Below are 21,295 nucleotides of genomic sequence, written 5' to 3' on the forward strand. Positions count from 1 at the left end.
GCAGAGAATTCCAGCGACCAACGGCAGAGGGAATACCATCAGGAGGTCCATCAGAGGTACAAGGGCTGAGGAGGTCTGCTAGGAGGTGCAGCGATGCTTCTCCAGTCGCCCCTGAACCAGAGGTGACAAAGGGTAGCCGCAAGGCTACAACCAGCTGTGGAACTGCAAGCACCAGCAGCACTACAGCGGATGTGGAACCAAACCATGAAAGTGTGAGCAGTGACACTCCTCCTGGAGCAAGGCTGTCTGCCCATGGAGGTGTGGAGGAAGATTGGGGGGTGCCGCGGTCCCAAGAGACGGGGCAGACCTATGGCCTCCGGATTGCTGCGAGCCTCCATGGGTATGAGGACACCAGGAACCAGCTGTACAAGCTCCAGGAGGAGGTATGTGCTGTAAAAGCATTGATGGACACTGCTGCTAAGCAGCAAAAGGCTGAGCTATCAGTGAAAATGAAGCATCTGAAAGCCGACATCAAAAAGCTGATGAAATAAAGAAATTTTATTCTGGAGAACAGCGGGCCATTTAAAGAGAAACTACAGAATGATGACAGATTTGCTGAAATGGAGAGAGAAAAGCAGAGAGGGCTGAGAGGGCTCCAGCCAGAGAGCCGGGTGGAGGAGGAAGGAGACGCTGCGGAGGTACGTGATGTTGAGCCGAATCCACCCGGGGGTCCGCAACAACAGACCCCATACAGTGGGCTCCCTGCAGGGCAAGCAGCATTGTCATCTAGCCGCTGTTCGGGGGATGAAAGCAACACCAGTTACCAGGGAGGGGCGCTGATGGCCCAGATCCAGCTCCTGGAGTCACCAGGGCGCCTCCAGGACTTCGTATTCGGAGAGAAGTTACCAGAGGAGGCGCCTGGGAGAAAGACTAAGGTAAAGACCACCAAGCTTCAGGAGCAGGTAACATTTGTTTATTCCCCCCTCCCTGTGCCCCCCGGACTGGCCTCAGGGTCAGCTCACTGTGTGAACCCCATATCTCAGCCCGGCCTGAGTTCTGTTGTGCAGGAGAATGGGGAGAGTATGGAGTCTAGTATGGCGGTAAGCTCCATCTCTGTTTGCAGTAGCAGAGGAGGAGCAGGTGAGGAACCGGCCGTAAGGTCGGACAGTGATATTGGCCCAGCGGCGGGCAGTGGCAGGAGAGGCGGCCCAGCGGTGGGCAGTAACGTTAAAGGCGGCTGTGTGCCGGTGTCAGCTGCGGGAGCTCCGGTGGCTCTTGGCGCTGGCACTGCTGTTCCTTTGTGTCGTTGTCAGGATGCTGCTGGGGCTAAGATGCCTTCCCCTCCCAAAAGAAAGACTGGACTTAAGCCTTTGTTTTGTATTGGTGCTGCTGGACCAGATCGTGCTGAGGACTCTAGTACTGATGAGGCAGAGGGTACCAGCAGAAATAGGGCAGGGGCTGCCTCTAAACAGTCCAGGCAGGCTGTTCGGTCCTTTGTTAAGGGACCGGTGGCCTGTCCTGTGGAGGTGGCTCCGGTCCTGGTACCCAATGACGCTGATGGTACAAAATCTGTTTCTGTTCCAGAACACACCGGTCCACCCAGTGTGAATGGGGGAATTAATGTTGGGGGGAAGGGAGGAGTGAATGTGGGGAGGAATCTGTCTGGGGCTTTGGAGGGTGGTCGGGGCAGTGTGACATGTGGTATTGGTGTGGGTATGGATTATGTGGAGGAGGGTGGTGAAGGGGCACAGACTAGTGGTGGGAGCATAGGGCCTGGTCCAGTTGCACCCCCAGCGGCTGCAGCAGCGGTACGCAGCTATGCAAATGTTGCCGCTGGGGGAAGTGGGGGGCCTTCCTCGTCCTCGGGCCCTGGGGATGGTGATTTGCATCGACGTGTCCTGCAGGCCTTAAAGAGAGGGGAGAGAACAATCAATGTAGAGGGTAGGGAGGTTGATCTGTCTTTCTTGATAGAAAGGCATGGCCTTGCAGCCTTCCGAGAGGAAAGGGGTAGGGAAACTGTGTGGTCTCTCCCAACAGCCGGGCCGGGCGGTGTCCGAAGGAATGTGGTCCGTCTGAGGTGGAGAGGCAGTGATACATGTCCCCCAAGATCTAAAGTTGTTGAGCTCCTGCTGAGGATGAGCTTCAAGGCAGCTGACATCTTTGCCTTGATACATCCCTTTGGTACCCCTGAATTCGATATCAGCTTTGTTCGGACGGAGGGGCTTGAGCTTTTTTGGTCGAACTATGAGCTGGTAAAGGATGAGCCCGGCTGGCGAGACTTTGCCATTCAGGCAGTGTCTCGCCAAAATAACGTCAAGAGAGTGACCGTTTTAACCCGTAACGAATCACTCTCTTGTATTGACATCATGACGTGGCTTGGCCGGTATGGAGAGGTGGTGGAAGTCCCAAAAAAGAACAGGGACGAATATGGCATCTGGTCAGGGGCTTGGACCTTTATGGTCAAACTTAGGTATTCAGGAAACACCGTTACCCACATACCATCTGCCACCTTCCCAGGAAGGGATCGAATCCAGGTCTTCTACCAGGGTCAGCCTAAGCTCTGTCACAGGTGCGGTGACCCCACACATATCAGTGCTAGGTGCACAGTGATGAAGTGCTCATTGTGTGGGGAAATAGGTCATCTCGCTGCATCCTGTGTGGAGATTAGGTGTCACCTGTGTGGTGACTTAGGTCACCCATTTAGTCGCTGCCCTCGTTCCTTTGCCAACTCAGTTGTTACCCCGGTGGAGAAAGGTCGTGAGGAGGAATCTACTGGGGGGGCAGCTGACGGAGGTGAAGGAGTAAAAGAGCCAGGGAAGAAAAGTAAGCAAAAGACGCCAGCCCAACTGAGGCGTCGGGATAAGCGCCAAAGGGAGAGGGAGATGGGGGAGTCTCAGGAGCCTCGCGCAACTGTGGTGACCTCTGACCTCATCCCCGAGGCCAATCTTACTGCTGAGGCTCTGAGGGACAGTGATCTGGATGAGGAGATTTGGAGGATTCAGAAAGAAGAAGGGGCCATCTCCGCACTGTCCTCCCATGGTGAGAGCGCGGATGAGGATAGTGGGAGATGGGTGGAGCACAAGCGGGGTACTAAAAAGAATAAGAAAAGGGGAGATGTAAGATCTTCTCCCACCCCCCAGATGCCAAAGGAAGGTACAACCATCCTCCCTCTGATTGGTCTCTCAAACCGGTTCCAAACCCTCCAGGATATTTCCTCCTCAGAGGTGCAGGAGGCGCAGGGTGAGGTTCTGGTTGGTGCGATGACAGAAGGGCCTGTAGGGGACGTCGAATCCTCTCTCCCTGGGGAACGTTTTTCCTTTGGGGGGAGGATCTGCCCAGGGTCAGAGGACGAGGAAAATGTAAATAAAGGGGAAATGGATACATCTGTTTCACTAAAGAGGGGTAAACCATCATCAGATGAGGAAGGTGGCGGGCAGGATGCAAAGGATAGTGGGAAAAAGAAAGCCGTCTAACTCAATCACCCATGATGGCGGCACCTATTGTTTTTTTTTTGTTTTTGTTCATTTCAAAAGTTTGTGTATTGTGATTGTCTTTGTATGTTTGTATAAATTGTATATACTGTATATATTATATGTGTTGTGTTTGCACCTGGGGTTGGGGTTTAGTGATAGGTTGGGTGGTGGGTAAAAGGGGGGAGGGGGCTTCTGTGGGACTTTGTTGGGACTTTGTATTGTGTCTTGTTTAGTTTGTTTATTTGTGTATGATGTCTTGTTTAGTTGGTGTTGGTTTGTATAGAATTGTGTCTGTGGTATTAGGTTGTGCACAATGCAACTGGGCCAGGGGGTTCACATTTAGTTATTTATATAGGTATATAGTATATAGTGGTGTATTGTATATAGGTGTGTATATAGGTGTGTTTATAGGTGTATAGTATATAGTAGTGTATATATAGGTTTGTATATAGTAGTGTATATAGTTTATTAATATGTTTAGCTAAATAGTTTATATTGTGTATATATTGTATATAGGTATATGGGTGTATATATTGTATATAGGTATATGGGTTGTTTGTGTGGAAGAATGAGTGTGGGGATGGACCGGTGCTTTATGTTATGGTTTCATTCTGTTTTTGTCATTTTTCTGTTTACTGTTTAGTTCTGGTCAGATATGGTGTGTTATTTCTGTATTTATTGTTATGTTTAAAATTTAATAAAAGAAATACAGGATGTAACTCAGGATCAGTAATGTAATGTATGTACACAGTGACCCCCACCAGCAGAATAGTGAGTGCAGCTCTGGGGTATAATACAGGATGTAACTCAGGATCAGTAATGTAATGTATGTACACAGTGACCCCCACCAGCAGAATAGTGAGTGCAGCTCTGGAGTATAATACAGGATGTAACTCAGGATCAGTACAGGATCAGTAATGTAATGTATGTACACAGTGACCCCACCAGCAGAATAGAGAGAGAGAAGTGTCTAGTAAGTAGGATGAAGTGTCTTCGGAGGGTAATATGACGCGTTTCAGGTCAGCACTCCGATAAAACACACTGGGCTCCTAGATAAACCTCCTAATAATATATGTTTGCAGCCATCATTAAGCCAGAAAGCAGGACACGTTGTGAGCCCACCAGGGCCGACCACCTCCCCATCCTCCCTAATATAAGAGCTGGCACCGGATCCCCGGAGAGGGCTGTTAATAGTCTCGTACTTGGCAGCAAAGAGACGTCTTTAAGGATTGGTAATGGCGCTGGTGTTATCGCAGCACAGACTTCTGCTCCCAGACATGTTATGTGTTATAAGCAGCAAAGCTAATATTTATATTCCTAATCACCCCAACTATATCAGCAGGCACCACGGCGGTGCAATGCTCTGCAGAAGCCACAGCGAATATGGGACAGAATAAGACACTGGCATCTGTTCATCTAGGTCTTAAAGGGGTTTTCACCAAAAAATATTCTTTCAAATTAACTGATCCCAGCAGGTGCCAGACATTTGTAATTTACTTCTATTCAAAAATCTTCAGTCTTCCAGTACTTATCAGCAGCTGTATGTCCTGCAGGAAGTGGTGTATTCTCTCAAATCTGACACAGTGCTCTCTGCTGCCACCTCTGTCCATGTCAGGAACTGTCCAGAGCAGGAAAGGTTTTCTATGGGGATTTGCTGCTGCTCAGGACAGTTCCTGACATGGACAGAGGTGGCAGCAGAGAGCACTGTGTCAGACTGGAGAGAATACACCACTTCCTGCAGGACTTACAGCAGCTGATAAGTACTGGAAGACTGGAGATTTTTTTTAAATAGAAGTACCTTACAAATCTGTATAACTTCCAGACACCAATTGTTTCACCGGAATACCCCTGTAAGCTTCCCATACACATTAGATTGGCCAAATGCTCATTCAGCTGACAGTTGTATACACGCACGCTCGGTTCTGCAGAGCATGCATGTGTTCTCAGTAGGTAGTGGGTGCAATCTTCTAAAGTCCAGTCCTTCACTTCCCGACATCATCTGTCCGGTATGATACACATTATGTAATGAAATACTCAGGCATGGCTGACTGGTATCTAATGTGTATCACCAGCTGTGCATTGCCTTGCAGGATTGGGCATGAGGGTGCTGATAGCAGAGAGATGTAGGGACTGACCACTGACAGCCATGGCATTGTCCATAGAGGGTCTTAGGACCCTGAATGTTATAATGTTCTCTGTGCTACTACAGCTGCAGTGCTCTCATCCTGCTCATGAATCAGGAGGATCAGGCTGAGCAGGGCACTACACCATGATGTTTCTGTAATGTCCTCATGTTTTTCTTTCTGTTTAGCGCTGTACTCCTGCTCCCTGGGAAATGGCGGCTGTGAGCACGACTGCGTCCAGATCTCTGTGGCTCATTTCCAGTGTCGATGCCGACAAAACTATCAGCTGAAGGAAGATGGAAAACACTGCGAACGTAAGCGGCGACTGTGATGTGAGATGGGTCATGTTAGTACTACTGGGGCTGGCGAGTGGCATCAGACTACATGGAGATGTTATACTAGGGTGACCACACGTCTTATGATGGCTCCAGCTGTGCATCTATTCCCCATTCAGTGCATGTACTGTGTAATAAATATATATATATATATATATATATATATATATATATATATATATATAGTATACTGACTATAATGCAATGTGTATTGTGCCCCAGCCTCATTGTGTGTAATCTAGTTTGTAGGTGCTTGTTTTGTAATATTTGCTGCTACCACTAGAGGGCTCTGTTGCAGCAGAAACCAGGAGGGATATATAAGGAGCTGAAGGCAGGAATTACAGTCAGTGTGTGGCTGCAGCCGCATGTACTGTGGGGCGAAACCTGTTAAGCTCAGCTTTTAGGAGAGGAGAAGCACCTAAACTTAAGTAGTTGTCATTGTGATGTTACATAATAAGGCATAGCAGAGAAATGGGGAACGCTTAAAGGGGTTGGTCACCCCTCCCCCCCAAAAAAAATCTCATTTAAATGAACTGGTACCAGAAAGTGCAAGAGATTTGTAATTTATTTCTGTTAAAAAATCTCCTGTCTTCTAGTACTTATCAGCTGCTGTATGTCTTGCAGGAAGTGGTGTATTCTCTCCAGTCTGACACAGTGCTCTCTGCTGCCACCTCTGTCCATGTCAGGAACTGTCCAGAGCAGGAGAGGTTTTCTTTGGGGATTTGCTGCTACTGTTCTGGACAGTTCCTGATATGGACAGTGGTGGCAGCAGAGAGCACTGTGTCAGACACCACTTCCTGCAGGACAAATAACAGATGATAAGTACTCGGAGACTAGAGATTTTTTAATAGAAGTAATTTACAAATCTCTGCCACTTTCTGGCATCAGTTGATTTAAAAGTTCTTGTTTCATTGTGAACAACCCCTTTAAGCACCTCTTTCCTGCATCCCTGGTCCTTCCTCTTTGGACCTCTACTTCTCTGCTTGTAGTCATACTGACAGCTTAGCAGAAATGAACCAGGAAGAACTGGATGAACAGAGCAGTTATTGTAGAGTAAGTGGCTTACACTGGTTTTCATCATTTGTTGATGGGCAGGAGCTCGGTTATTTCCCCGTTTCCGCCCTTTATTAGTAGCACGTTTCCCTCTTTATCTCCTGTTACTTCTAATTACTCTGAACATTCGTCGCTCCGCAGAACAGACGTCTCGGGATTCAGTAGTAGTAAAATCAATGGAAAATTCCTCCTCTAATTGTTTCAATGTGTTTGTACAGTGAGTAACCCGTGTGCGAGCAGGAACGGAGGCTGCATGCACCAGTGTACCAGCGATGGAGGACGCGCCAGGTGCTCGTGCCACCCCGGCTACAGGCTGACGGCCGATGGGAAGACGTGTGAAGGTGCGCTATACTATGAACATCTGGTTCCATCAAAACAAATGGTCCGAGAGGCCTCAGAGTCAATGGGGCGGTAAATGTTTTACATCTCTTGTGCGTCCAGTAAGAGGCAGTGACCTGAAGAGACGGGTCAGCCGCCATTACTGGCAGTAAAAAGCTTCTGTCTCTACTTCTGTGTCCCTATGACAACCCTTCCAGCCTGTATGCTATGGTTCTGTGCACACTGAATCCTATCCTGTTGGGTTTCAGTGACATCTACCAAATTTGCCAGGAAACTTGTGGATTGTCGACCACGACCTCATAGTGGATATTTGGTGAATACGGCTTCTTGTTGATTGCAGCGCGACCTCATTCAGAGGGTGATTGGTGTGAACAGGATCCACCATGTCCTAGCCTTTTTTTTCTGTTACCTGTAACAACCAATCACAGCTCAGCTTTTATTTTACCAGAGTGAACTGAAAGCTGAGCTGTGATTGGTTGCTACGGCCAACAGAGCGGCTCCTGCTATAAGACAGCGCCATAAAACTCTTCCCAATATGTCCGTGGTTGCGCATTTTCAATTGAAATTGATAAGACAAAACTTTAATGTGGATCTGTAGCAAAAGCTGCATGAATCTGCCTGCAAACACTCAGTGTGCACAGCGCCTAACAGCTCAGTGTTTGACATTTGACTCCCAGTGGGTGGAGAAGTTGGATGCTGTTATCGAGATTCCTCCGTTTACACTAGTAAAACTGGCGGAATTCCACAGCGGAATTCTCTGCCGCGGAATCCCAACAGCCTCTGTGTCATACTGGGAGTCTATGCGAGGCTTGTGCGCCTCCTGTCTCCGCACTGAAGAATGGACACGGAGGCTGGCGGGATTCCACAGCAGATTTCTCCGCCAGTTTTACTCCGTGTGAAAGGAGCCTTAGGGCGGCATCCAACTTCTTCAGCTACCGGGAGTGAAATGTGAAGCGTTTCAGGTTCAGACACAGCAAGTCCGTTCGGCACTAAGGATTATTACTATAAGTCATTACCATTCCTGTTGTAGTTATTGTAGTATTACACTTACTAGTAGTGGTACTGTTATTACTACCAGGATTAGGCTAGGTTCACACTACGTTTTTACAATCCATTGGAAGAAACGGATGCATTTGTGTGCATCTGTTTTGATCCTGTTTTTTTCCATTGATTTCAATTATAAAAAAGGGATCAAAACAGATCGCTTTTTTTTTTTAACGTACTCAAAAACGAGTCGAACTGTGGAATATGGAGTACAGAGTGGCCCCCCAGCATCAAAGTGAGCCCCATTAATGGTTATGGGTTTGCCAGCATGGTCTGTGGGCCCATTTTCCATCTATGTTGTTCCCTGGGGCCACCCTCGACCTAATAACAAAGGTTAAAGGGGTTTCTCACCCCAACTTTTTTTCTTTCAAATGAACTGGTGGCAGAAAGTTATACAGATTTGTTATTTACTTCTATATAAAAAATCTCCAATCTTCCAGTACTGATCAGCTGCTGTATGCCCTGCAGGAAGTGGTGTATTCTCTCCAGTCTGACACAGTGCTCTCTGCTGCCACCTCTGTCCATGTCAGGAACTGTCCAGAGCAGGAGAGGTTTTTTATAGGGATTTGCTACTGCTCTGGACAGCTCATGCAGGACATACAGCAGCTGATAAGTACTGGAAGACTCAAGATTTTTAAATAGAGGTAAATTACAAAACACTGGCACCAGTTGATTTGAAAGATTTTTTTTTTTTGGTGTACAACCACTTTAATTGCTGGGCCCAGTGGTCTTTGTAGTATAAGGAGCACAGCTCTGTATTATGTATAGTAACCTCCATATAATGTATCCATCCTTCTTCATCGTCCCCCATTTTTCATGTCTATAATCTCCCCCCCTGATTTCCCGGCTTCTCCTCACAGACATTAATGAATGCGTGAGCGGCCGGGCCATGTGTGCGCACAGCTGTCTCAACACTCCGGGTTCCTTCCAGTGCGGTTGCAGCCTTGGATACGAGTTGGGAGCTGATGGGAAACAGTGCTACAGTAAGTGATCCATGGGGGGGACGTTCCTCACATCTGCACAAAATCTGCTCCTTTGGCCGTGATATACTTGGGGTCCGTTGTTGCCAGAAAAGCACAATTACAGAATCTTTGGTTGGATTTCAGCTTCACTTTCAGGAGTATATATAGATTTAAAGGGGAACTCCACTTTTAGCCACTTGCTGATATTTTATTTACATGTACATCCTAATGCCAGGAAGGTTCTTTGGAGCCAAGCATGCGCCATACACGGTGGGTGACTGTGTGCGTTACTGCTGACAGGGGCCGAGACTGGACATAACTCAGATCCCCCTAGGTGCCACGTTCAGTAGTAACGTGGATGGAAACCATTACCCTCTAGAGCAGCATTCATAAATCTGCCAATTTCATGTTACCTGAGTTGTGCATTGAGGGAGCTTAGGTGAAGATTTGATGTTAGGTCACATGTCTAGTAAGGGGGTGGAGTTAGTCATACTCTCACCCTCTTACTCTCTGCGGTTCTCTGCACCAAGCTTAAAGAGACTCTGCCAGTAGGTTTCTGGTGTCCTATCTCAGGGTAACAAACTAGTGACAGAGAAGCTGAGCAGAATGATGTATTACTTACATTGTTCTGTGCAGCTGATCCAGAGATCTCCTTTTGAATAACATGGACAATAAGTAGTCCTCTCCATTATGTGCGTGAGCTCAGTAGTCCTGGATATTCATGAGAAGCAGAAAACTCCACCCGCCAGCTGCTAATTGGCAGTTATCTATCCATGCTGTGTATAGGCAGTCACCTGTTAATCAGCAGCCGGAGGGCGGGGGGAGAGGAGTGGTTAGAATCCTATTCTCCTGCATATTAGGAGAACGGCTGAACAGAATGATGTAAGTAATACACTGATCTTTTCAGCATTTCTGTCACTAGTTTATGCTGCCCTCATTTAAGACAGCATATACCTAGTGGCAGATTCCCTTTAAATGCTTCGCATTCAATATATACCTGTATAAAACTTGTCTGTCTTCTTTCTGCTCTAAAACCGCTTTATTTCCTCAGTAAACAGTGTCACCTAGGCGGGGCTTAATGACAGTGGGGCCCTCTCCCCAGCTGAGAGATGGCGCTCTACTACTGTGAAGCTCCGCCTAGTTGACACTCAAGTGAGAGTGATGGAGGGGGGGGGTGACAATATCACTTTAAACTGTTGTTTTACTTTGTATTTTTTCATGATGGATTTTTTGTTTTCCTCCTAGGAATTGAAATGGAAATCATTAATTCTTGTGAGAGCAACAACGGCGGCTGTTCCCACGAATGTCGTCACATCAACTCGGGCCCCATGTGCATCTGTCCGCAGGGGTTAGATCTGGACTCTGACGGAAAGACGTGTGTGGGTAAGAAATGGCGCCCCCTACTGTTTGACTGAGCCAAACTTTATGTGTAAAACTGGTCCTCAACATGGGACCCTCTCCAGCTGTTGCAAACTACAACTCCCAGAATGCCCTGACAGTCGCAGGCTGGGAGTTGTAGTTTGCAGCAGCTGCATTGAGCCTCAGGTTAGTAATCACTGATCTACAATGAATCATGCCAATTACACATCTACCCCATGATGCGGAGCTTTGGGCTATCACAGGTGCTGGCACTGGGTCCGGACTATTTATCCCGGGACTGATATTCCGCAGCTGCCTCCCTGTCTGGATATGGCGTATGCCGCATGGCATCCAGGATCCAGCCCCTGCTGCCGCTTTGCACTCCGGTCACGCACGAGCTGGACAGATACAGATATCGCCAGGAGCTAAATTAAATTGTTTAACCAAGATCGTCCAACAGGAGGTCACGAGCGTCTACAAATCTACTGCGGAACAACAAGCCCCCGGAGCGCCGGAGATGAGAGGATCCCGCCGCTCGCTCTTAAAGGGGATGTTGTGCTTCTATGCTAATGAGGCTCTACAGCTTTCAGTTCTGCTCTGTGATCATTCTATGCCATTTCAAGAGCTCTGCTTCTACAAGTTCCACTGCAATAGTGCCAGCACTTAAAGGGGTATTCCGCTTAAACATAACATTTGATATGTTGCTGCCCATGGTGGGACTAACAATTCCTTCCATACTTATTATCTATTCAGTCTCCTTCCCCCAGTTCTGAGCTGCTGCTTTCTGCTGAAGACACAAAACTGTGTGTAAACCTTTCACTCTGTCTCCTCCTCCTCCCCACTTCTGAGACAGCTGATGTAAACAAGTCTTTGATAAGCTTTATCGGCAACATTGTAGTTTCTTTGTAACCAAGTTCATCAGCAACTTGACCTCAGATTAACCCTTCCAGAATTACAAAGAAGCTAAAATGTTGCAGATAAAGTCTGCCAAGGACTTGTTTACACCAGCTGTCTCAGCAGGAAGGGGGGAGGAGGGGGAGACAGAGAAAAAAGCTCACATGCAGATCTTTGTGTTTGTAGCAGAAAGCAGCAGCTGAGAACTGGGGAAAGGAGACTGAATAGATAATAACAAGTATGGAAGGAATTGTTAGTCTCACAATGGGCAGTAACATATCAACGTATAATATAAACTTATGTTTGAGTGGAATACCCCTTTAAAGGGGCTCAACTGAACTTGCATCCTGATCCTTCATCTCTGATCTCAGACTATGTGCCAATAGAAAGGCATCTGGGAACCATGAAACAGTGTTATCTAGGCATTATATGTGCAGCAAACCAAGAGAACTGTATGTCATGGAGTCTCAGTGATTGGATGTTGGGAGTAGTTGTTTGTAGTGGTTACAGTGGCTGACGTTCAGTAGTCAACTTTCTCATATTCATGAACACCATTATTTGGCTTGAAGTTCTCTTTCTTTCAGTCTTTAATAGGGCAGTGCCCAGCCTCAGGGTGCACTATAAATGACAAGTACATGGAGCCTCAGAGCTGTGGGGTCCTTGCACAACTTACCCTCACATATTATACTTTACTGTCCACCTAACAGACATTCCTCCTGCACTCAGTGGGCCAAGCTCCGCCTCCTTTCCAGAAGGATCCTACAGTTGTAGTGTATGGGACCCCCCTTTCCAACCATATCAATTCCCAACTGTAGAGTGCCACTCTTCACAATGTCCTAGAAGGCATGCGTACTGCAATTCCCAAATGCGGTGTGCAGGCCTTGTTCAAGATGTAACCATTTCTTAACTATTTAAATTCCTGGTTATGTATTTGAAGGCAAAATATAAAACATTTCACAGTCTAAAGTGTAAAAGGCCCATAAAGTACCTGACTAGTCTATATATGATCCAATAGCAAGTGCTGCCCAAGTCACCTATGGCTGCCACCAACAGGGCGCCTCCTCTTGGCAGCTCTTTATATGGAATATTTCAAGCAATAATATTGCAATGAGATTGCAAAAAAGCCAAAGAGACATTAGATTGTAAAGCTGCAAATTCTGACAGTGATGCATTGTATAACTGATCATCACGTAGGAGTATAGATTAAAGGGGTTATCCAGCGCTACAAAAACATGGCCACCGCTCTTGTCTCCAGGTCAGATGTGGTTTGCAATCAAGCTCCATTCACTTCAATGGATCTGAGTTACAGAACCTGCACCCTAACTGAGACAAGAGCGGTGCTGTCTCTGGAGGAAAGCGGCCATGTTTTAGTAGTGCTGGATGATCCCTTTATTGGGGCAATTTATCACATGCAGTTTCCATAATTTCCTATAGGAAAACATTAGCCACATCTCTGGTTGCTGGTTATAACTGGTTGTATGATCTATGTACACAGATGCCGATGAGTGCACCAATGGTGCGTCCTGCTGTCAGCAAGAGTGCTCCAACTATGCCGGGGGCTATGAATGCGCCTGTTATCCTGGCTACCGGCTCAACACTGACGGCTGCGGATGTGACGGTAAGGGGGTTGTAGTCTTTAGTTTTTGTGAATGGAGCTTTGTCTAAATTACCCGTTGTCCTATTATCTATAAAGCAGAGGGGGGCCATAGCATTCGCCCATTCACCTCTCACTCCCTAGAAGAAGAGATGGAAGTTGGGCCCAGGGGAGTTTTTACCATTCCTAATGTTGAGATGGACATTTTAAGGGGTTATCCATCGCTACAAAAACATGGCCACTTTCTTCCAGAGACAGCACCACCCTTGTCTCCAGTTTGGGTGCAGCTTTTGTAACTCCGTTCCATTGAAGTGAATGGAGCTTAATTGCAAACCGCACCTGACCTGGAGACAAGAGCGGTGCTGTCTCTGGAAGAAAGTGGCCGTGTTTCCATAGTGCTGGATAACCCCCTTTAAGCCCTGATCCCAGGAAGGGGGATTACATGGACACCGTCCCTTTTGTAGCTGCAAAAAGGTGACTGTGCAAGTGTGTGACCACTAATCCAGTGTAATCTTCATATAGATGTGAATGAATGTCTGTCAAACAATGGAGGATGTCAGCAAGTGTGTGAGAACCTTCCCGGATCGTTCCAATGTAGCTGCAATCCTGGATACAGACTGAACTCTGATGGAAAAGGCTGTACTGGTAATATATACACCACATGGATCATACCATTGTATATATACACCGTCTACAGCAGGGATGGGGAACCTTCGGCCCTCCAGCTGTTGCAAAACTACAATTCCCATCATGCTGAAGCTTTGGCATGATAGGAGTTGTAGTTTTGCAACAGCTGGAGAGCCAAGGTTCGCCTGCCCTAAAGGCTGTTCCCACTTTTGCAACCAATTGTTTCTTTCTATCATTGTTTGTAATCAGCTCCTAAACTGACCTATGTGTCTCCATGGTGACAGACTACAAACAAACCCAGTGTAGTCTGACCCTGCAGTCTTTCTCCCTTCCATCTGTTATCTACTGAATGGCCTTCTTCCTAACCTCCTCCTCTCTTCCCAGTCCTTCAGGAATCTGATCCCAGACGGCTCCCAGGTGAAAAGTCCATTCCTCAAGTGACTTTACTGCGGGATGAATTCTCTCAGATATTTGATGACGATTATGATGAAGATGAAGAAGCGGAATTGCGAGGAGAACACACGCTGTCTGAGTCATTCGGTAACCAGGCATATACTGCTATACATCCATCAGCATTAAACTAATATCCCCCCTACATGAAATGACCCATGAAGGCATATCCACTTACTGGTTATTACTGGAATTATCCCCCAGTCAGCTTGTACCAGGGGTCCCGTCTCATAGGGGGATTACAGTGTCATTAAACGGTAACCTAACCCTCTATACATGACCTGTTAGTACATATGGTTCTCATAATACAATATTCTATATATCCTGGGGGTCAGTAATACAGCAAAATGGGTGGCGTAAAACACATGAAAAACATGAAGAAAACGGCAAAAATTATTGAAAACTTATTGGCAAAAAAGTTTTATGAAAGTTAACTGACTACAGTCATCTGTATGTGTCTGAGATGGTAACATAGACTTGTTACTATTCTTCTCGCTACTAAGGAAAATGATGTATGTACATAGTTCACTGTAGGCCGTAAAGCGAGATGCTCCTTTTTGGACTATATTCCTGTGTTTCCTATGCACAGCACATGCTGTATTTCTACATTCAGGGAAAATAAAGTAATGTCTGATGTTACTGTCCCTTTAAGAGAGTATATAGAGAGCCATATGCCGCCTAGTGATGCCAATGTGGTGTTATATAACTGTTTTGCTTTGTTTGGCGCCCGCAGTGTGCTTTGATGGCTCTTTTGGCCCGGACTGCATGATAACCTGTGATGACTGCCAGAATGGTGCCACCTGTACCGTGGAAGAGGACGGCTGCATGTGCGCCGCAGGGTGGACTGGACTCATCTGCAACCAGAGTAAGTCGAGTGCCGTTCATCAGTAATTGACAACATGTTAAAGTGTTAGTTCAGAAAAAAATGTTTTCTTTTAAATCAACTGATGCCAGAAAGTTATATAGATTTTTAATTTACTTCTATTTAAAAAATATCCAGTGTTCCAGTACTTATCAGCTGCTGTATGTCCTGCAGAAAGTGGTATATTCTTTCCAGTCTGACACAGTGCTCTCTGCTGCCACCTCTGTCCATGTCAGGAACTGTCCAGAGCAGCAGCAAATCCCCATAGAAAACCTCTCCTGTTGGCACTAAAGTCAGTGCTTATAGATTTTCTCTTTTGTAATATGTTCTTAAAAAAAACTAATAAAAACATTGAACCAGAAAACCTCTCCTCCTCTGGACAGTTCCTGACATGGACAGAGGTGGCAGCAGAGAGCACTGTGTCAGACTGGAAAGAATACACCACTTCCTGCAGGACATACTGCAGCTGAAAAGTACTGGAAGACTGGAGATTTTTTCATAGAAGTAAATAACAAATCTATATAACTTTCTGGCACCAGTTGATTTGAAAGAATTTTTTTTTTGCTGAACTAACCCTTTAATAACTCATGGTTCTAGTAGCGCGTGCGTGAATTCAGACCATCATCCACATCACAGTCCACGTTCTTACTGCTAATCTAATCCACATGATATCCCTATGGCAAAGCTGACCTGGGAGAGGACAGGAAGTGTTGTCATTGGGATATAGGAATTTAGACATAGATGTATAAACACAACTGTAGCCCCTGCACCCCTTATGGAGAGACATTTGCTGCCAGGAGCAGAGCTCATTTGCACATTTTTTTTTCCCATGAAGCATTGGCTGTAGATTTCCATAAGCAAGCTGGATCTCTTCCTGTGCTATGTCAGAGAATTCTCTTCAGTTTAATGCTAAGTACAGGCCGGGACCCCCTGAGGCGGGAAGGGGAGGGGGTGTCTCTGTTTCGGGGAAGGTTCTGGTGGGGCTAATATTCAAGGCTCTTTGGGTCAGACATTGACTTGCAGGGCAGTCATCTTTGACAGGCAGTTTTCTTCCATCTAGAGGAGAGCTAATTTGCATACTTTTTCCCCAGTAGCATTGCCTGTAAGTCTCCATTCTTCTTAAAGGGGTATTCCACGCAAACATAACTTCTGATATGTTGCTGCCCATGGTGAGACTTACAATTCCTTCCATACTTGTTATTATCTGTTTAGTCTCCTTACCCCAATTTTTAGCTGCTGCTTTCTGCAGAAGACACAAAAATCTGTGTTTGAGCTTTTCTCTCTGTCTCTTCCTCCCCCTCCCTTCTTAGACAGCTGATGTAAATAAGTCACTGACTGGCTGTATCTGCAACATTGTAGCTTCTTTGTAATTCTGGGAGGGTTATTCTGAGGTCAAGTAACTAATAAACTCACTGTCATTGATCCTCCCAGCATTACAAGGTTGCAGATACAGGCTGCCAGGGACTTGTTTGCATCAGCCGTCTCAGGAGGGAGGAGGAGAAAATCTCATACAGATTTTTGTGTCTTCATCAGAAAGCAGCAGCTGAGAACTGGGGGAAGGAGACTGAATAGATAATAACAAGTGTGGAAGGAATTGTTAGTCTTACCATGGGCAGCAACATATCAAAAGTTATGTTTGAGTGGCGTACCCCTTTAATATCACTCGGTCCCCTGCCTAACTTTATAAGATACAAAAAAGCTTTGTGCCCCCAAACCCCTGGATCTTACCTGGGTTGTAGTGCCTGGCTCTGGTACACATCACCATCCAGTGGAGCGCCACCCCTTGGTGATACTAAGTTATTGATTGACGCGTTTCCTGAAACGTTGCGGTAAGAAGTTGCCACATCACCGCAGACTCCATCCCGGAGAAGCCAGGTCTCTAGTGGATGGAGATCTGGATCTGATCAGTCTTCAGCTTTGGTTTGGCCCTGGAGTCGGGTGAATCCGGTGCCATCTTCTGATTGGCCATTACCCTGGCGTCTCGGTGCTATTCCATGTTTATAAATATTATATAGCGATATTATATTCAGGCCCTTGGAGCGGCAGCAGGAAGACGTCGTGTGAACCGCAGATCGTTGTTACATTTTAAGACCTTTGGTTCTTGTTCAATGTAAATTCCCTCTCTGCCAAACTCCGGAGACCTGGATCTCCGCTCAGCGCTGCCTGGATCTATGGAGGTGAAGAGAGTTTACTTGGAATTTGCCTTTGTTTTAAAAAAAATAATAATATGAATAAGGGAAAGTGATGTCTCCCCATAGGGCTGAAGATATAGGGTCCTGCTTAGATACGCGTCCTGCTTAGATACGCTCAGATACAGTTATAGTAATCCAGGCTGTTGGCTGACCAGGCATGATGGGAATTGTAGTTTTGCAACAGTAGGAGGGCCTGAGTTTGACACCCCTGTCCTAGAAGAACTAAAAGTCCTGTAAAAAAAAAAAACCTCATACCAGGGGCGTAGCTAGGGGTTCAGCCTAGGGGGGGCGAGTGAGTCTGAGTGGGCCCCCAACCGACATGACCCAGCAGGTGACAAGGCTTTCTGAATAATAAAGGGAATATTCTTCTACATTACTCATAGTGGATAAGGATAAAGAGCAGTGTAAGAGGCTTCTGTACATGTCACATATAGAACCACAAAAAAATGAAAAGTGCTTAAGAGTAGAAAAACATAGCTGCCTTCTTCCACAGACAGCACCCCTCTTGTCCTCAGTTTGTGTGTGGTATTCGACTGAAGTGAATGGAGCCAAGTTGTAATACCACACACAACCTAAGAGCAGGGTGGCACTGTTTTAGAAGAAAGCAACTATGTTTTTTGTTCTTAATCATCGTACTGAGTACAAGATGCTGCAAAGCTGGGTGACCTCCATTATACTTAGTATAAGATGCTGGGAAAGCTGGGTGACCTCCATTATACTGACTACAGGATGCCAGAAAGCTGGGTGACCTCCATCATACTGACTACAGGATGCCAGAAAGCTGGGTGACCTCTGTCATACTGACTACAGGATGCCAGAAAGCTGGGTGACCTCTATCATACTGACTACAGGATGCCAGAAAGCTGGGTGACCTCCATCATACTGACTACAGGATGCCAGAAAGCTGGGTGACCTCCATTATACTGACTACAGGATGCCAGAAAGCTGGGTGACCTCCGTCATACTGACTACAGGATGCCAGAAAGCTGGGTGACCTCCGTCATACTGACTACAGGATGCCAGAAAGTTGGGTGACCTCCATCATACTGACTACAGGATGCCAGAAAGCTGGGTGACCTCAATCATACTGACTACAGGATGCCAGAAAGCTGGGTGACCTCCATTATACTGACTACAGGATGCCAGAAAGCTGGGTGACCTCAATCATACTGACTACAGGATGCCAGAAAGCTGGGTGACCTCCATCATACTGACTACAGCAAGGGTGTCACACTGAGGCCCTCCAGCAGAGCTGTATATATATATATGGCTCCTGCAGGTCAATGCCGTATATATCTTCAAAAAGGCTGCGGCACTCCAATGATATTTATAAACTGTGCAAAAATGTATTCACATCCCAAATACAAAAGCAGCAACGTTTCTGACTCGAACTGTGGTCTTTTTTTCAAGCTATTTCGAGCAGTTCCGGTCAGAAACGTTGCTGCTTTTGCATTTGGGATGTGAATACATTTTTGCACAGTTTATAAATATCATTGGAGTGCCGCAGTCTTTTTGAAGATATATCCGGACAGCCTGGTGGACCCCTGGCTTGCTAGCTGGCACACAGTTGCTCTCCTCTATTCCTGAGTGCCGCATACATTTTTTGTGTTATATATATATATAACAGCGTGAAGGAGGAAGTGAAGTGAACAGGGAGAAGATCCAGCCCTGGCCGGGCACTGCATCCGATGGCTGAGTGGGCCCCTGATGAGCAGGGGGCCCGCTATTACCAGGTGCTGTTGCCGTGTTAGGGGCCCAATACACAGGTGCTAAGGCTGTCTGCAAAAGAAATAGCTTTTGCAGATAGCATTAAGCATCTGAGACCTCAGTGGGCCCCTGCCTGAGTAGGCCCGGGAGAGACTGCCCCCTTTGCACCCCTCTGTTTTCGCCACTGCCTCATACTGTGATGCCGATAGAAAATTTAAAAAAAGTTATGGTACCTAAAGGGGTACTCCGGTGAAATTGTTTTTCCTTAAAATCAACCGGTGCCACAAAGTTATATAGTTTGTAGTTTAGTTATTAGTTTATAGTATAGTTTTATAATTTACTTCTACTTAAAAATGTCCAGTCTTCCGGGACTTATCAGCTGCTGTATGTCCTGCAGGAAGTGGTGTATTCTATCCAGTCTGTCACAGTGCTCTCTGCTGCCACCTCTGTCCATGTCAGGAAATGTCCAGAGCAGCAATAGATCCCCATAGAAAACTTCTCCTGCTCTGGACAGTTATTGACATGGACAGAGGTGGCAGCAGATAGCACTGTGCAAGACTGGAGAGAATACACCACTTCCTACAGGACATACAGCAGCTGATAAGTACTGGAAGACTGGGGATTTTTTTTTTTTTTAAATAGAATTATACTAGAAATCTATATAACTTTCTGACAGCAGTTGATTTGAAAGATGATTTTTTTTGTCAGGGTTCCCCTTTAAAAGATGGGAGGAAAAATATAAGACAAAGTTGCCAGAAATGACTGACTGATAAGAGTAGTGGACTGTGTAAGACCGGGCTCCTGAAGCTCAGGATAGTGACAGGCTGAATGTGTTCACAGGTGTAGCTCTGGATATGACACCGGATCAGTCCAGGTCAGCCGTATAGCCCCTCCCCCCTTGTGTAGACGATGACATCACCAGTGATTTGATGGTCTCCGCGCGCCATGCCTTTCATGTATATATTGCCGTCCTTTCACAAGGATGTCATTGTTTTCTCATCGCGCCGGGCTCATAAATCTTACAGCCTTTGCTTTCATTGGCTCACGGCCCCGATCCTGGGAGTCGTGTTTATAGGCCGCTCACCACTTTAAATAATTAACGGAACAAGTTTACGGTCGGATTAGCGTGAAGGAGATTATGACATTTAAAGTGTTAACATCCCTGAGGCCTGGTGTGACCAAGGCCGATAGTATATACAGCGCTCCATGCCCCTGTATATACTGAGGTGAATGAGCGGCAGTGTCGGGGGGTCCTGGGATTCTCCTGAGACAGTATCCACAGTTTACTGCCAATTAACCCTTTAATACAGCTAGAGAAATGGACCTCAAAGGTTTTTTAAAGGGGCAGTTCAGCAAAAAGTTTTTCTTTCGAATCAGCTGGTGCCAGAAAGTTATATAGATTTGTAATTTACTTCTAATTAAAAAAAATCTCCAGTATTTCAGTACTTATCAGCTGCTGTATGTCCTGCAGGAAGTGGTGAATTCTCTCCAGTCTGACACACTGCTTTCTGCTGCCACCACTGTCCATGTCAGGAACTGTCCAGAGCAGCAGCAAATCCCCATAGAAAACCTTTTCCTTTGGACCTTAAAGTGGTATTCCAGGGAGTAACTCTTCTGTATACTAGTGCTAAACTAAGTAGGAAAAAACGTATACTCGCCTAGCTCGCTTCGATTGCTGCCAGCATTCTCCGTGTACAGCACATGGTAATGTCCGCTCTGATGATCAGTGGACTTTTCAGCAGTCGTGAGTGGTTTCTGCAGGCGAGCTGGACCACAAAGGGGAAAGATCTGTAGTAACTTCCATTGATGGGGTGTTGTGGGTGCGAATAATGACAAACCCTACACCTCCCCCTATAGTCAGTGGTGCCTCTGTGCCATTACTATCGCCTTATAATGAGGGTGACTACCTGCCAGCTTCTGTATACACTGGACTGTGATGAATTTTAAGGGTATTCCACTCAAACATAACTTTTTTGCTGCCCATGGTGAGACTAACAATTCCTTCCATACTTATTATTATCTATTCGTCTCCTTCCCCCAGTTCTGAGACCCTGCTTTCTGCTGAAGACACAAGAATCTGTGTGTGAGCTTTTCTCTGTCGCCGCCTCCTCCCCCCTCCCTTCTGAGACAGCTGATGTAAACAAGTCCCTGGCTGGCTGTATCTGCAACATTTTAGCTTCTTTGTAATGCTGGGAGGATTTTTCACAGTCAGTTTTTCAGCAACTTGAGCGCAGAATAACCCTCCCAGCATTACAAAGAAGCGACAAAGTTGCAGATACAGCCTGCCAGGGACTTGTTTACATCAGTGGTCTCAGAAGGGAGGGGGGAGGAGGGGGAGACA

The 21,295-nt window shown here is 46.3% G+C and overlaps 1 protein-coding gene across 2 annotated transcripts in view; it reads left to right on the forward strand.

The window, feature by feature from the left end:
- The window catches only part of MEGF6 (multiple EGF like domains 6), a 252,506-nt gene that overhangs the window by 204,361 nt on the left and 26,850 nt on the right, over positions 1–21,295 (forward strand). For both annotated transcript variants that reach the window (XM_069948606.1, XM_069948607.1), the window contains 8 exons: positions 5,725–5,850; positions 7,143–7,265; positions 9,168–9,290; positions 10,515–10,652; positions 13,018–13,140; positions 13,639–13,761; positions 14,128–14,283; positions 14,927–15,058. In XM_069948606.1, coding sequence (XP_069804707.1) covers positions 5,725–5,850; positions 7,143–7,265; positions 9,168–9,290; positions 10,515–10,652; positions 13,018–13,140; positions 13,639–13,761; positions 14,128–14,283; positions 14,927–15,058 — 1,044 coding nt within the window. The remainder of the gene's footprint in view (positions 1–5,724; positions 5,851–7,142; positions 7,266–9,167; positions 9,291–10,514; positions 10,653–13,017; positions 13,141–13,638; positions 13,762–14,127; positions 14,284–14,926; positions 15,059–21,295) is intronic.

Source organism: Dendropsophus ebraccatus, chromosome 12 (genome assembly GCF_027789765.1).
Source record: "Dendropsophus ebraccatus isolate aDenEbr1 chromosome 12, aDenEbr1.pat, whole genome shotgun sequence".
NCBI lineage: Eukaryota > Metazoa > Chordata > Amphibia > Anura > Hylidae > Dendropsophus > Dendropsophus ebraccatus.